Raw genomic sequence first — 13,457 nt, forward strand, 5'->3', positions numbered from 1 at the left:
CTGTGTGACCTTGGGTAAGTCAGTCCCCACGTGTGGGGTTTGGACAGGATGTTTAAGGGACCTGTGACTATATGTCCATGTATCCCTCCCGACGTGTAACCTGCCTGTAACCTCCTTCTTGGCAGGGTCGGAATCTGCCAAGGCAACCAGCGTATGTGGAAGGAACAGACTTGGAGTCGGGGGACTTGCATTGTCCCAGCTCTGTCCCATATCAGCTGGGAGACCTCGAATCAGTCACTTTATTCCTCTGGATCTTACTTTCCCCCCCTACAATGGAGATGACCATAACCAACCTCAGAATTGTTGGGATTCTGTACGTGAGAGTTGCGTACAAGTGGATAAGAGAGGTGATCACACGTTTCTTCAGTGGTCCCCAAGTTACCAAGCCCACTTAGAGCACGAGCCATAGGAACCAGGGGTTAAGGGTCCCATGTGGGGCGAACTGAGGTTCTCAAACATACCCCCACTTTGGGCTACCACACTAATCCCACATCCCTGCCGTTAGCCACCCTCAATGGACTTCAGAAAACATACATGTTCAAGTTGAGCAAATCATCGAGTTCCTTAGCCTGGCCTTCAAGTCCTTTTTACAGCTGTGTCCAGCCTTCCTGGCCTCACCACTTCTCCAGCCTGCGGTCCAGCCCCTGGGACCACACGCCCTTCCTGAAGCTGCCGCATGTTTCTTGCCTCTCCCCGCAGCCCCCAGCCTTTGCATTCCCACCTGCTCAGAATGCTCTTGCTTGGCCATCTCACATCTCGTACTCATTCTTCGAGACTCAGCTGAGGTCTCTTCCTCTGGGAAGCCCTCCAGGAATTATTCAATCTTTCCTCAGTGTTGCCAGGAACTTGTTCTGTTCATTCTGCTACGACTCTTACCAAACGCGTTATTATTGGCTGTTTCTGTTCCCCAACCCTCCTCCTTCCCCCTCATTAGGTCTTGAGCTCTACTGGAAGGCAGGAACTACTCATCATCTGTGTAAACTTGGGCAGATGACTGCTCTCTGAGCCTCAGTTTTCTCACCTGTGAACTGGGGCCAGCAGCTCCTAACTTAGATGAAATAATGCAGGTAAGGCATTCAGCACATACTGGCCGTCTCTCGATCTATCACAGTGCACCTTGGCAAATGTGAAGGGAATGAATGAGAACTCCCTGGGAGGGTAAAAAAATAAAGCTAATGAGCATCTATTGAGCACTTTCCACGTGTCAGGAAGGCACTGAGAGCAGAAGTTAACATTCATTACCTCCTTTAAGCCTTTTAAGGGAAAGACTATTATCATCCCCGTTTTACAGATAAGGAAACTGAGGCTTCAGCCGTTGAGGACCTTGATGAAGGATGCCTAGCTAGGAGGAGCCGGAATTTCATATCAGATCAACGTGGAATGAATGAATCCCTTGGGGATGAGGGTGAGATTGGAGGACAAATAACCTCTACCTCATAATCACGTGGTTTTAGAGCTGGAAGCTCTTAGAGATGACTTAATCGAGGGGTCCTTAATTTGGGGTTCATGGATGGGGAGACTGATGGGTTCCCAGACAAGACAGATAAGGTCCCCACCATGACCAGTGGCCCTCCATCTCCCATCAACTCTTTCCCCCCGCCCAGTCCTGGAGCCACCCAGCTTGTCTTCTCTTGGCACTGCTGCTATTTTGGTGTGGCCTGGGACTCTGGTAGGCTGTACAGTCGCTGGGGACATCCCTAATCCCTGTCCCCCACTCAGGGAAGGACCAGGAGCTGACAGTTGCGACCACTGCCCCCTCCCTTGGAGATGCTGGGAGAAGGGGAGGACGGCTGGGGCAAGGGAGAGAGCTCCGGCCTGAGAGGCAGACACACTGGGCTTCTAAGGGCAGCAAAGATAAGAACAGTAACAAAGGCTAACATTTATTGAACACCTACTATGTGCCAGGCACTGTCCTAACCACTTGACACATATGAACCCTTTTTATCCTCACAACTCTTTGAGGTAGGTTCTGTTATTAACCGCATTTGACAGATGTGGAAACTGAGGCCCAGAGAAGTGAGGCGACTTGCCCAAGGCCACCCAGCTGGTCCGTGCCTGAGGCTTCACCATTCACTGGCGAGGTGTCCTTGGCCAGGTCACAGCCACGTCTGCGCAGGCGGCTTTCCCCATCTGTTCCGTGCAGGACCCCACCTTCTGGTTTCTATGACGACTAAGATGATGATTTCCGTATAGCATCCCAGCACACAGTAGGCGCTCAGTAAATGAACTGCCCTTCCTTCCACTTAACTCTGATGGGGGAAGCCTGGGGTGGGGGCAGCCCGGGTTGAGTAACCTGCCCCTTCGACGCAGCCACGCCACCCCCATCTCCCCTCCAACCCCACAGCCACGCAGTGCCCGGTCTGGCCTCAGTTTTAATGACGTTGGTCGTAATTCTGCACCTCTGGGCCTGGAGGCTGCGCCCCCAGAGGAGGGGTCGAAGAGTCCGCCCTTAACAAGGCCCCCCTCCCGTCCGGCCGCCAGGGGAGGGAGACAGGGCTGGGGAAGGGGGCGAGCGGGGGAAATGCCTTGTCCTTGGTGGGTCCTGGGTGGGTGACCCCCGACGGCAGGGGTGGGGCTAGGAGGCCTGGGCCTCGTCGTCCCCGCGGTGGCCGGCGTAGAGCGCGGCCAGGGGCCGGAAGCGCGGGCCCCAGCTGCTGAGATAGGCGAAGTCCTGCTCGGAGCCCGACGAGCCGCTGTGCAGCGAGCTGAGCGAGGCGGCCGGCGAGTCCGCGCCCTCGAAGGCGTAGGTCTGGAAGGCGTCGTAGGGCGGCACCGACAGGTCCCCGTCCGCCAGCGCCACCTTGCGGCTGATGAAGTCCCTGAACACCGAGAAGTCCGGCTCCGGGCTCGGTGGCCCTTGAGGGAGCGAGTGGCGCTCCGAGGGCAGGTGGGCCTGCGGGGGGCTCCCCGCGCCCCCGCCCCCGCCCGCGCCCGCACCCGCGCCCGCGCCCCCGCCGCCCCCTCTTCCCCCGCCGCCGCCTGTGTCGCCGCCCTTGAGCTCGCCGAAGTCGTAGAGGCTCCGCAGCGCCGACATGTCGTAGGCTTCGGTGTCCTGCTCGCCGCCGCCCTCGTCGTTGTACTTGATGACGTTGTCCCGCATGTCCTCGTCCTCGTCCGAGCTCAGGTGGCTCTTGTGGTGGCGCCTGAGGGTGAGGATCAGCAGCACCAGCACTGCGCGAGAGACAGAGGGGGCGACTGCAGGCCGAGCCCCGCCCAGGGCAGTACCAGGAACACCGCCCCCCCCAACAACCCCCGCCCACCCTAGCGGAGTGGGCCCGGCCTTCACAGTCCTGCAAATTTCCTAAATTTCTGCTCAGAAACGCCTTTCTCATAGTCAGAACTGAGTTATCTGGAGAGGTAGCGAGCTACTCATCTTGGGAGGTGTGCAAATCGAGGCCAGATCACCACTGGGGGTGGAGGTGGTGGAAAGCAGTGTTAAGGGTTTTCATGGGTATTAAGGGCTGGATCCAGCCTCTGAGGGTCTCCATTCTCAACTCTACGAAAAGATACACTCCCTGAGGACTCTAGGGGCCAGGGGTGTGAAGGGGGCAGCTGAGAGACAAATGGAGTTGGGGGAGTGAAAGATGTCCTGGACGCTGACCTCTGTTTCACTTGGTCCTCCTCTGTCCACCCCAGAAATCCTGAGCTTCTGCCTAAGTCCTTCGGTTCTCAGGTCAAGACCTGCAAGAACACTTCCGTGAGAGCTCCAGGCCAGATTCAGTGCCTTCAGCTCCAAGATCCCCTGGGAAGGGGTTCCTCTATCACACTGGTTCTCCAAGTGTGGTCCCTGGGCCAGCAGCAGCAGCATCCCCTGGGAACTTGTCAGAAATGCAAAGCCTCAGGTTTTGCTGCAGACCCACTGGGTGGTCCCCAGCAGTCTGTGTTTTAACAAAGCCTCCAGGTGATGAAGAAGCAGCTCAAGTTTGACAGCCACAGCTGTATCATAGACCGGACCCTGCTGTGTTGTCATGTCTGTCTCTGCCATCCCAAAATACACACCCTAAACTACCCTGAGGACCTGGGACCTGGGACCAAGTTCCCCTAGCTTGGTGCCTGGCATGCGACCAGCACTTGAAGCACACTTGTTGAATGAATGAATTAATGGATGAAGAGTTGGATGGAGACCTGGGTGAGTGAATGAATGAATTGTCCCCTCTAGGCTTTCTTCACTTGACTTCCAGGACTCTACATTCTCTTCCTCCTCGTCCCACCTCACTGATCACTCATTCTCAATCTTCTAGGCAGACTTCTCCTCACCTGACTTCTTAGCTCAGATGTCCCAGGACTCACAGATGCCCCAGGACTCAGACCTTGATCCTTTAGCCACACTTTTGGAGCTCTGCTTCAGTCTCATGGTCTTAAGTTCCACTTAGAGGCTGAGAGGCTGACAATTCCCATATCTCAGCCTCCAGCCTGGAACTCTCCCCTGAAATCTAGATTGTACGTCCAATTCCCTACTCAACATGTCCTCTCAGTTGACCCAGAGAATCTCAAACTTAACGTCCAAAGCTGAAATAATAATCTTTCCTCCTTCCCCACCCTTGGTCTCCCCCATCTCAGCAATGGCAACCCCAACTTTTCAGTTACTCAGGGCTTTCAAAATCCCTTTTGTTCACTGATGAATCCCAGTGCCTAGAACTGTCTAGTGCATAGGAGGGACTCACCAGATGGATATTTAAGTAAACGGTGATGGATGTGTGGACAGATGGATGGATAGACAGACATGTGCTGGGTACACCGCCGGGCACTGGACTCTTCTTGCTGCTCCAAACAGCTCCAGCCAGGCCAGTGGCTAGAGCCAGCTGCTAAGCCACGAGGCAGGGTACTAGCTCACCATCTGATGAGGTGGCTTATGAAAGGGAAGGGGGTAAGGGCTGGGAACAGGTTTGGTTTGGACAGGGAAGGAAGGTGTCAGGAGAGAAGTGGGAAAGATGGATGGATGGTTTTTGGAGCTGAGGCCAGGAGCTGCGGAGGGGGATGCCCGTGGGAGCAGATGCTGGGGATCACGAGCGGCGGGCGACAGATGTGCCAGGCCTGATCAGCAATTCCGCCCGTCACCTTTAGAGCACTGATGTGCACTTTCTTCGTTTGTGGGCAATTAGGCAGAAATTTGTTTGCACTGCCTCGGAAAATGAAACCGCTGTAAAGTGCACCCTCTGGAAAAAGGGCTTCTGAGCCACGGGCTGGGGCGGGGAGGGAAGGGGGGCCTGGGCCTCCCAGCTAGGAGCAGCCTGCCCAGGGCCTCTGCCGGGTTCTGAGAAGGACAGCTGCCACAGGCGGGTCCTCAGAGGGCAGGCAACGGCCACGCCTGTAGTAGGCAGCAGAGCGAGGGTCGGGAGGAGCTGACATCTCTCAGGGAATGGAGCAAAGCTGGTGTCTGCAATCTGGACCTCCTTGGATTCCTCTAGCTCTGGCTGCACCCTGAAGCCCAGTAGCAGAACTGAGTCATCAGCGCCTTGCATGGCTGCAGTTCTGATAGTGGCATTTGGCCACTTGAATCCAGTTAGTTCCTGAAACTTGACCCCTTCACTGGAGACACTGGGGTTCAGATGGCTGCTAGTGGGACTGGTACCAGTGTAGATTGTCCCTCACCCCCAAGTCTTAAGACTTTGCCCTTGGTGGCCCCAAGGTTTTTCCCCTAGTTAGAGTCATAGCAAGTGGTTGAGTTAGAGGAGCAAGGGACACAGGGTGAGAAGACCTCATTTCAAGCCAGAAGACTAGCTGTGTACCCTTACACCAGCCACTTAACCTCTCTGAACCTCAGTTTCCTCAGCTGAAAAATGGGATGATATACCTGGCCATGTGGTTGTGAGGTTCACAAGAGAAAAGTCTTACATGGAGAATAAGAAAGGACAATAGACATGAGAGAATTTTAAAAAATATGCTTGATGTCTAAGAATTAGGGGGAGCTTTGGGCTGTAGAGGGTGGGCCGGTGTGAACGCTGTCTGTCTGCAGTGGGTGGTCGGGCTGCTCTGTACTGAGAAGACTTTTCACAGGAGGTGCGGGTTAGAGCTTGGGGACTGTTCAAAATGGCTCGTCCTTGTGTGGAGAGGGAAACTGAGGCCCTGTGGGGGCTAGTTGGGAAAGAAACCCAGGGCCCCAAGCTAGGGGCCAATCGGGCGGGGGTGGGTGGTTCCCGGTGGACTCACCGACCAGGATGAGGACGCAGACCAAGAGGGCGATGAGGGCGCCGGGGCTGAGGGAGGTGGCCATGACAAAGGCCGTGGTGTTGCAGGACTGGATGGTGCCGGAGCTGTCGCAGCCGCAGATGCGGATGGTGAGCGTGCCCGTGCTGCTCAGCGTGGGTGGCCCGCTGTCCACCACCAGGATGGGCAGGAAGAACACGTCCTGCTCCTGCCGGTTGAAGCCCACGTGCTGCGTGTGCACTGCGGCTGTGTTGTCTGCTCCAGAAGAAGGGGGTGGCATGTGACTCGGGGCCCAGGGTCAGCCCCCCATCCCAGCCACCTCCTGATTCTACCTTGAGATCTGCCTCCTTATGCCCCAAACTACTGCCTCCCAGCTGGCTCATCTCCCGAAAGTCCGTTAGTAGCTGTCCCCAAGATCCTGCCCTTAGCTGCCCAAAGATCCTGTCCCCAGCCATATAGCCCACAATTCTGTCCTCAGCTGTGCCAAGGTCCTGTCCCCAGCTATTCCAAGATTCTGTCCCCAGCTAGGCCAGGGCCCTGTCCTTGGCTATGTCAATTTTTTTTGGCCCGCTTTTGTTTTAGATTCCACCCCAGCTGCCCAGTGTATTCTGACCCTGGGAGTCCCGTGGTCCTTGGATTGCAGTCTGCTGGGTCCTGACAAGTCCTGCGTCATCAGAGGGGACTGGACATCTGCCTTGGCTGAGGGATCTTTCTGTCCTTCATACCCCAAGGCCAGTCAAGAGTCCTGGACCCAGCTCAGGACTCTCTCGATGAGAGGCTGAGGCTAGAGGGCCAGGGACATGGCCTCTGGGGCCCGAGAGTGGCAGGGTGTCCCACCCACATTTTTCCTTTTCATGCAGGCAGTCAGAGAGGACAGTGAATTAACACAAATGGAACTCGTTGCACTATTCAGCCTGTCGCTAGGAAAGCTAGACAGGATGCAGGGCAATGGTGGCTGGCCTTGAAGCACAGGCTTAGGTGACAGGTGGCACCCACTTCGTCCACATCTGCCCCCTTTGAGTCAGGCCTCCCCAACCCCCCATCGTTTTGACGGCTCCTCTCGGTTCTGTACAGCATGTTGGTAGAAAGTGCTCAGAGCCCCACCCTTGACGGCCAGCTCTGCAAAAGGTGGCCCTGCCTTCCTGCCCTTCAGTCCTTCTCCCTGCCATCGAAGTCTTCAGGCTGGTCTCTCCGATCTGAGACTTCAGCAGCCTGGGTCCCTTCCCCAGCAGGCTCCAATTCAGTGCCTCAGATCTGGCCTCTGTCGTCATGGACACATGCAGGAAAAGGAACCCTTGGGAGGACTGACTTGTGACCTTGGGCGCATCTAGGGAGTGGACATGAAACAGGATTGGTCATGAGCTGAAGACAGCCCACGAGGGGATGGGCACGGGAGGGTTCATTATATTAGCCTATCTACTTTCATACACATTTGAAAATTTCCATTAAAAATGTTAAAAAATAATGCTGAGTGTAAAAATAGTGCTTGGGAATCCCGCTGAGCTTCTCTGGACCTCAGTTTCCTTGACTGAGAAAAAGAGTATCACACAGGCATGAGAGTTAAATGGTGTAATTCATGCATAACCCTTAGAATAGTGCTCCGCACATGGAAATTCTCAATAAATGCTAGTTAATGTTTTTTTCAGACTCTGCCCCCATTTTCCCTCTGCTGCACCATCTACCGGCTTCCTGCCTAGGTTGCCCTGCCTTTGCTCATAAAGTTCCCGTTATCTGGAACACCTTCTTCACCTTCTTTCCTGGGCAAATTCCTCATCCGTCATGCTCCAGCTAAATGTCACCTCCTTTCTGCGGCCTCCTTTCTCTGCTTCTCCGGGAAGGAAGGATTTATGGCTCCCCCCTCCCTGCTCTGACGACGCAGGTGCCATGCACAGTTCTGTTACAGGACTTGTCACGTTGTGTTAAGTTTGCGTGTGCCTGTCTCTCCACCACACGGCCAGCCGGGGCCTGGCGCTGAGCCAGTCCCGAAGAACGAAGCTTGAATGAACCACAACTTTCGGACTAACTGGGGCTTCTGGGTCAGCTCCTCAGGCTCTGGCTGGGCCTCAGGCCCTCCGGTCGCAGTGGGGGTCAACCCCAGCTGTGAACGCATCTGCCTTCCGCTGGGGGAGGAAGGCGGCTCAGGACAGGTTGGGGAAAAGAGGGGACGGTGTGGGACTCATGTGCACAGACCGGATGCTTTTTATGCATCGAGGACTTTGTGGGCACTTTACGTACACTGTAATGTTTAGTCTTCACAACCACCGAGAGTTGTGGCATCGTCCCTATCTTATGTATGTGGAAACTGTGGCTCACAGAGAAGTGACTTGTCTGAAATTGTTCAGTAAAATCATCCATCTATCCTTCCCTCGTTTTTGTCCATCCAAAAAGTCTTCATTAACTCCTATGTGCTGGGGACCATGCTAGTTACTGGGGGAAGCGAGAGCTAAATCGAACACAGTTCTGGATTGGAGCTCATATTCCAGTGTGAAAGACAAATGTTAATCAAGTAAACCCGCAATTGAGTGCACAACTGCAAACCCCGGTGAAGGAGAAGCATGGGAGGGGCACAGCAGAGGGCCTGACCCAGCCTGGGAGGGCAGGGGAAGCTACTCGGAAAAAGCGATATCATCTGAGCCCTGAACGGCTCATGCAAAGGCCTTGAGGTTGGATGGAGCATGATAGGCTTGAGGAACGAAAAGCAGTCCTCTGTGGCTGGAGGGATGAGGGTGACAGCTAGAATGAGGTAGATGGGGAGGCAGGGGCTTGGAGCCCCCCGTGGAAGCCTTGGAGGCCAAGGTAAGGAATTTGGGTCATTTTCTTAAAAGCAATGGGAGGCAATTATTAATGGGTGGGTTTAAAGCAAAGAGGTGACCTAGTGACATATCATCTGTTCATTCAACAGCAAATGTGAGTTGAGCCACTTCTGTATGTCAGGGCTATTCTAGCCCCTGGGGAGAGAGCAATGAACAAGGCAGACACAGTCCCTGTCCTTGTTGAGCCCACATTCTGGCTAAGGGGACTTACAATCTAAAATGCAAGAGCGATGTGGAAGCACATTTAGGAAGCTGTTGTGTGTTTGAAGTGTGAGATGACGGTAGCAACGGAGGCACAGAGAAGCAGACACATTTGAGGCACGAGTGGCTAGCCTGGCTCAGCCTCAAATTGCCAAGTGAGAACAGAGATGTTTGTCTCTCAGGGTTGCTGTCTTCAGCCGTGGAACCATATGTTCTGAGAGCGCCGGGCCCCGCCACTCCTCCACCCCATGGAAGGGAATCCCTGGGCATCATCCCTGAACCCATCAAGCTGCCTTCCTGGGCAGCAGCTGGCTCCATCTGGGGAAGCTTGTGGCCACCCCAGCCCCCTACCCCACCCTTCTAGGTGGACCTGTGCCCAGCACCGCATCCATCCATCTGGCCTGACATACATCAGTGTCAATCCCTGGCTGCAAAAGCAATATTTATAAATCACGTTTCCAAACTGGCTACACATTTATACAAAGAAACAGATGGGTTGGGGTAGCCGTTTGTCACCTAGGATATTTATACAGTGAGGAGGAGGGGGCTTGGCACGTTGTGAGCAGGGGCTGAGGGACTGGAGGAGGAGGAGGACTTCCACGGCTACTCTGACCTCAGCGTGCTGCTGCCGCCCTGTCCCTGGAGCTTGTAGCAGGGGCCACGCCGGATGGGAGCTCTGGTGGCTGCCAGCCCAACAGAAGCAGCTGGGGCAGAACCTCAGGCCCCGGGGGTTGGAAAGATTCCTGAGCTCGGTGGGGTTGAGCCAAGGCTATCTGTGTTTCCTGCGGCCAGCTCAGGATACCGTTAGAATAATGAGTAGGCAGCATTGTACTGGTTGTTAAAATATTGAAATACTTCCCAAAAGGTTTAAATAGCTGTGACTCTAAACCCTCCCCCCACCACCCCTGGCTGCCTCAGCCTTTCCCCCGGGCATCGTTCCAACTTTGACACAATCAAGCCACTAAGGGGTTAATGCCTGGCACTCAGGGGCTCTGGGGTCCTGCTCCAGGTTATGGCCAGCATCCCTTCTGATTGGACATCTAAGTTGCACTGGATGCTAAATATTTTTGATGCCCAGGAATACGGATGGGTCTGGCTTCAGAGGTCACTAAAGCCTCTCCCATTGGGGTGTGTAAAGTCCTGGGGTGATTCCAGACTTGTTCCAGAGCCAGAAGGAGCCAGCACAATCTGGTCCCTCATGCCTGACTATGTCTCTTCCTAGCCCTGTCTCTCACTTGCTCCAACCACATAGGTCTCCTGTTCCTCGAACATCTCACCGCAGGGCCTTTGCACTTGCACTTTCCACCTGCCTGTTTCTTTGTTCAGTTACCATGTGGCTCACTCCGTTTCCTTTAGATCTCTTCTCACTATGGGTGCCCTCAGACAACCCTGTTTCAAACAGCTTCTGCTCTTACCCTGCTTTATATTTCATTGTTACATCGAACACATTTTATCAAACATCTACTGTGTGCCAGGCACTGCTCTAGGCACCCAGGGTTAAACAAAATCAAGTCCAGACTCTTGTTCAGACTGCCTTATTCCCCCACCCCAGCCACTTACCATCCCTAATGTATTTTTTGTTTGTTTAATTTCTGCCTCCCCTTACTAGAGTATAAATTCCGCGAGGGTGGGGTTTGCCTTGTTTGCTGTTGCATTTCCAGGGCCTGTGGCAGAGCCTGACACGTAGGCATTGCACCTCCAGAAATGCTCAATAATGTGCCCAATAAAAAATTGCCAAATGTAGGGATTGACACATGCTAGGTACTAACAGTGTAACTCGGTAGCCCTCATCTCCTAGGGCCACCCAGCCACCCAAGGTGGTAGCCCTTATCAACTCCATTTTACAGATGATGAAACTGAGGCTTAGAGAGGGGCAGACACTTGCCAGGGTTGCACAGAGAACCATTGTCTGAGCCTGGGGCCCTGCTCCCAGTCCTCACCGCCCCTCCCTGTCAGTCATTCCTTAAAGCTTCAAACTTCAACTTCATGGGGAACTTGTGGGCGTGGGGTGGGGGGACTCTCACTACAGACTCAGCTCAGGCTGGGAGGGGAGGTTTGCTTTCCAGGCAGGGGGCTAAGGCAGGAGGTGCACTGGGTCCGAGACAGGTGTGGGTTTGAATCCCGGCCCCACCACTGACTCCCTGTGTGACCCCAGGCAGATCCCTTGGCTCTTAGAGTCTCAATTTCATCACCTGTGAAATGGAAAGAAGGGTCAAAAAACCACCTCCCAGGGTGGCAAAGAGAAATAAAGCACTGTCTAAATGGCAGGGTGTGGAGTGTGTGCGCGCGGCTCACTGCAGTCTTCACTCAGAGCAGGGGCTCTTTCCGCCCTGGACTCTGGCCCAGCCACGTCTCATCTATTCCCTTTCTGCATCTTTCCATCCACCATTCCCTGCCCTGGGGGCGCCCCTCCACCCCCCAGCCCCCACCCTGCTTGTTCTTCACGGTGTGGCCGAGGGCTGGGCCAGCTCCAGCTTGGCCCAGACTTCCTGTGAGATCTTGGTGACACCTGCCCTCTGGCTGCCTCCATCCCTCTGTCTAATGTGGAGAGGGCAGGGAGGGGAGCCCTGCCCCCCAACTCCACGCATCCTAGGGTTCAGTGGCTCACCTTGGATGTCGAGCAGAGAGAAGTGAGGGTTGCTGGGAGCCTCGGGCACCAGGCGGAAGTAGAAGCGGTGCCCGCCCTGGGGCTCGTCCCGGTCCACCACGCTGATGGTCTGGATGAGCTGAGGGGTGGGAGGGGCAGGGAGCTGGCGGTGAGGCTGCGACCACTCTGGGCCTGGACAGGGTGGCCCCTGGCCAGTCCTGGAAGCACCCCCCATGTCCAGCCCCGCAGTGGTACCTGGCCTGGCTTGGCATCCTCACACACAGCTGCCTCGTAGGGTGTGGCCAGTTCTGGGGGATTGTCGTTCACATCCAGGATTCGGATCCTGAGGGACGCCCGGGATAGCTGGGCATGATTGTCTGTAACAAGAGCACAGGAGCAGGGGGAGACGCACCACGTGTGAGGTCTAGACACCCCATCTGTTGCCAGGACAAGGTTAGGCAGTGGGGTCACACTAAGATTTGTAGGGGGACCAAGCCGGCACAGGGCCCAGGACTGGGGACATCTGGACATATGTGGGTAATCATCATTGTAACCATCACCACCATCATCCCTATCACCATCACCATCATGACCATTAGTACTGGCACCACTGGCCTCACCACCATAACCCCCACCTTCATCACCCCCCCACCATCCCCACCATCAGCCCCACCACCAGCCCAACACCAGCCCCACCATTAGCGTCACCACCACCCCACCACCATCACTATTACCATCACCACCATTAAGCCATAACCACTACCATTGGCATGATCATCACTGCCTCGGGTTACCAACATAACTACCAGTATCACCATCATCATCCTCACCACTATCGCCATCCCCACACTGTTACCATCACCACTGCTACCACCATCACCACCGTTATACCATCACCACCGTTACACCATCACCACCGTTATACAATCACCACCGTTACACCATCACCATCAGAATTAGCACCAGCACCACCATCCTATCCACTAGCACTACCCTCACCACCTCTACCACCATCACGAATACTGAGACCATCACTATCACCACCTTCACCACCACCACCAACCCCACCACCACCACCAACCCCACCACCACCACCAATATCACCACCACCACCATCACCAACCCCACCACCATCACCAACCCCACCACCACCACCAACCCCACCACCATCACCAATATCACCACCACCACCATCACCAACCCCACCACCATCACCAATATCACCACCACCACCATCACCATACCAACACCACCTACACCATAATCACCACCACCACCACCATCACCAGTCCCGCTATTACTACCATTCGCCCCCCCCCCCGTAATCACCAATATCACCATCACATCCCTGCCCTCCCCTCAACAAACAACACCATCATCACCATTGCCATCCTCACGCCCTTGCCGGAGAATACAGAGATCGCACCTGGAGCACCCAAATCCATTATTTCAGGTATCCTTGCAGAAATCCTGTGGTTTGGTAGAATTTACATCCCCTTATTGCAAGGGAGAAACTAAAACATGAGAAAGTTTAAAGAATTGGTCAGCTGGCAACTGAACTCCAAAACCTCTGCTCTCTCAAGACTTGATTCTGAAAGGGCCAGACAAGTCCAAGGAGGTGGCTCTTGGCCGGAAAAACCATGATGTTCCCATCCCTCCAACTGGGATGCCTTTGAGGTCAAGGTCCCTGTCTTACTTATCTCTGGGTC

At 54.8% G+C, this 13,457-nt stretch overlaps 1 protein-coding gene across 1 annotated transcript in view; it reads right to left on the reverse strand.

Annotated features, from left to right (window-relative positions):
• Positions 1-2,575: 2,575 nt before the first annotated feature.
• CDH22 (cadherin 22) overlaps positions 2,576-13,457 on the reverse strand; it is a 68,685-nt gene continuing 57,803 nt past the window's right edge. The window contains exons 8-11 of the mRNA XM_069496323.1: positions 12,004-12,125; positions 11,770-11,887; positions 6,151-6,402; positions 2,576-3,171 (exon numbers count right to left, since the gene is read on the reverse strand). Coding sequence (XP_069352424.1) covers positions 2,576-3,171; positions 6,151-6,402; positions 11,770-11,887; positions 12,004-12,125 — 1,088 coding nt within the window. The remainder of the gene's footprint in view (positions 3,172-6,150; positions 6,403-11,769; positions 11,888-12,003; positions 12,126-13,457) is intronic.

This window comes from Eulemur rufifrons, chromosome 20 (genome assembly GCF_041146395.1).
Source record: "Eulemur rufifrons isolate Redbay chromosome 20, OSU_ERuf_1, whole genome shotgun sequence".
NCBI classification, from domain to species: domain Eukaryota; kingdom Metazoa; phylum Chordata; class Mammalia; order Primates; family Lemuridae; genus Eulemur; species Eulemur rufifrons.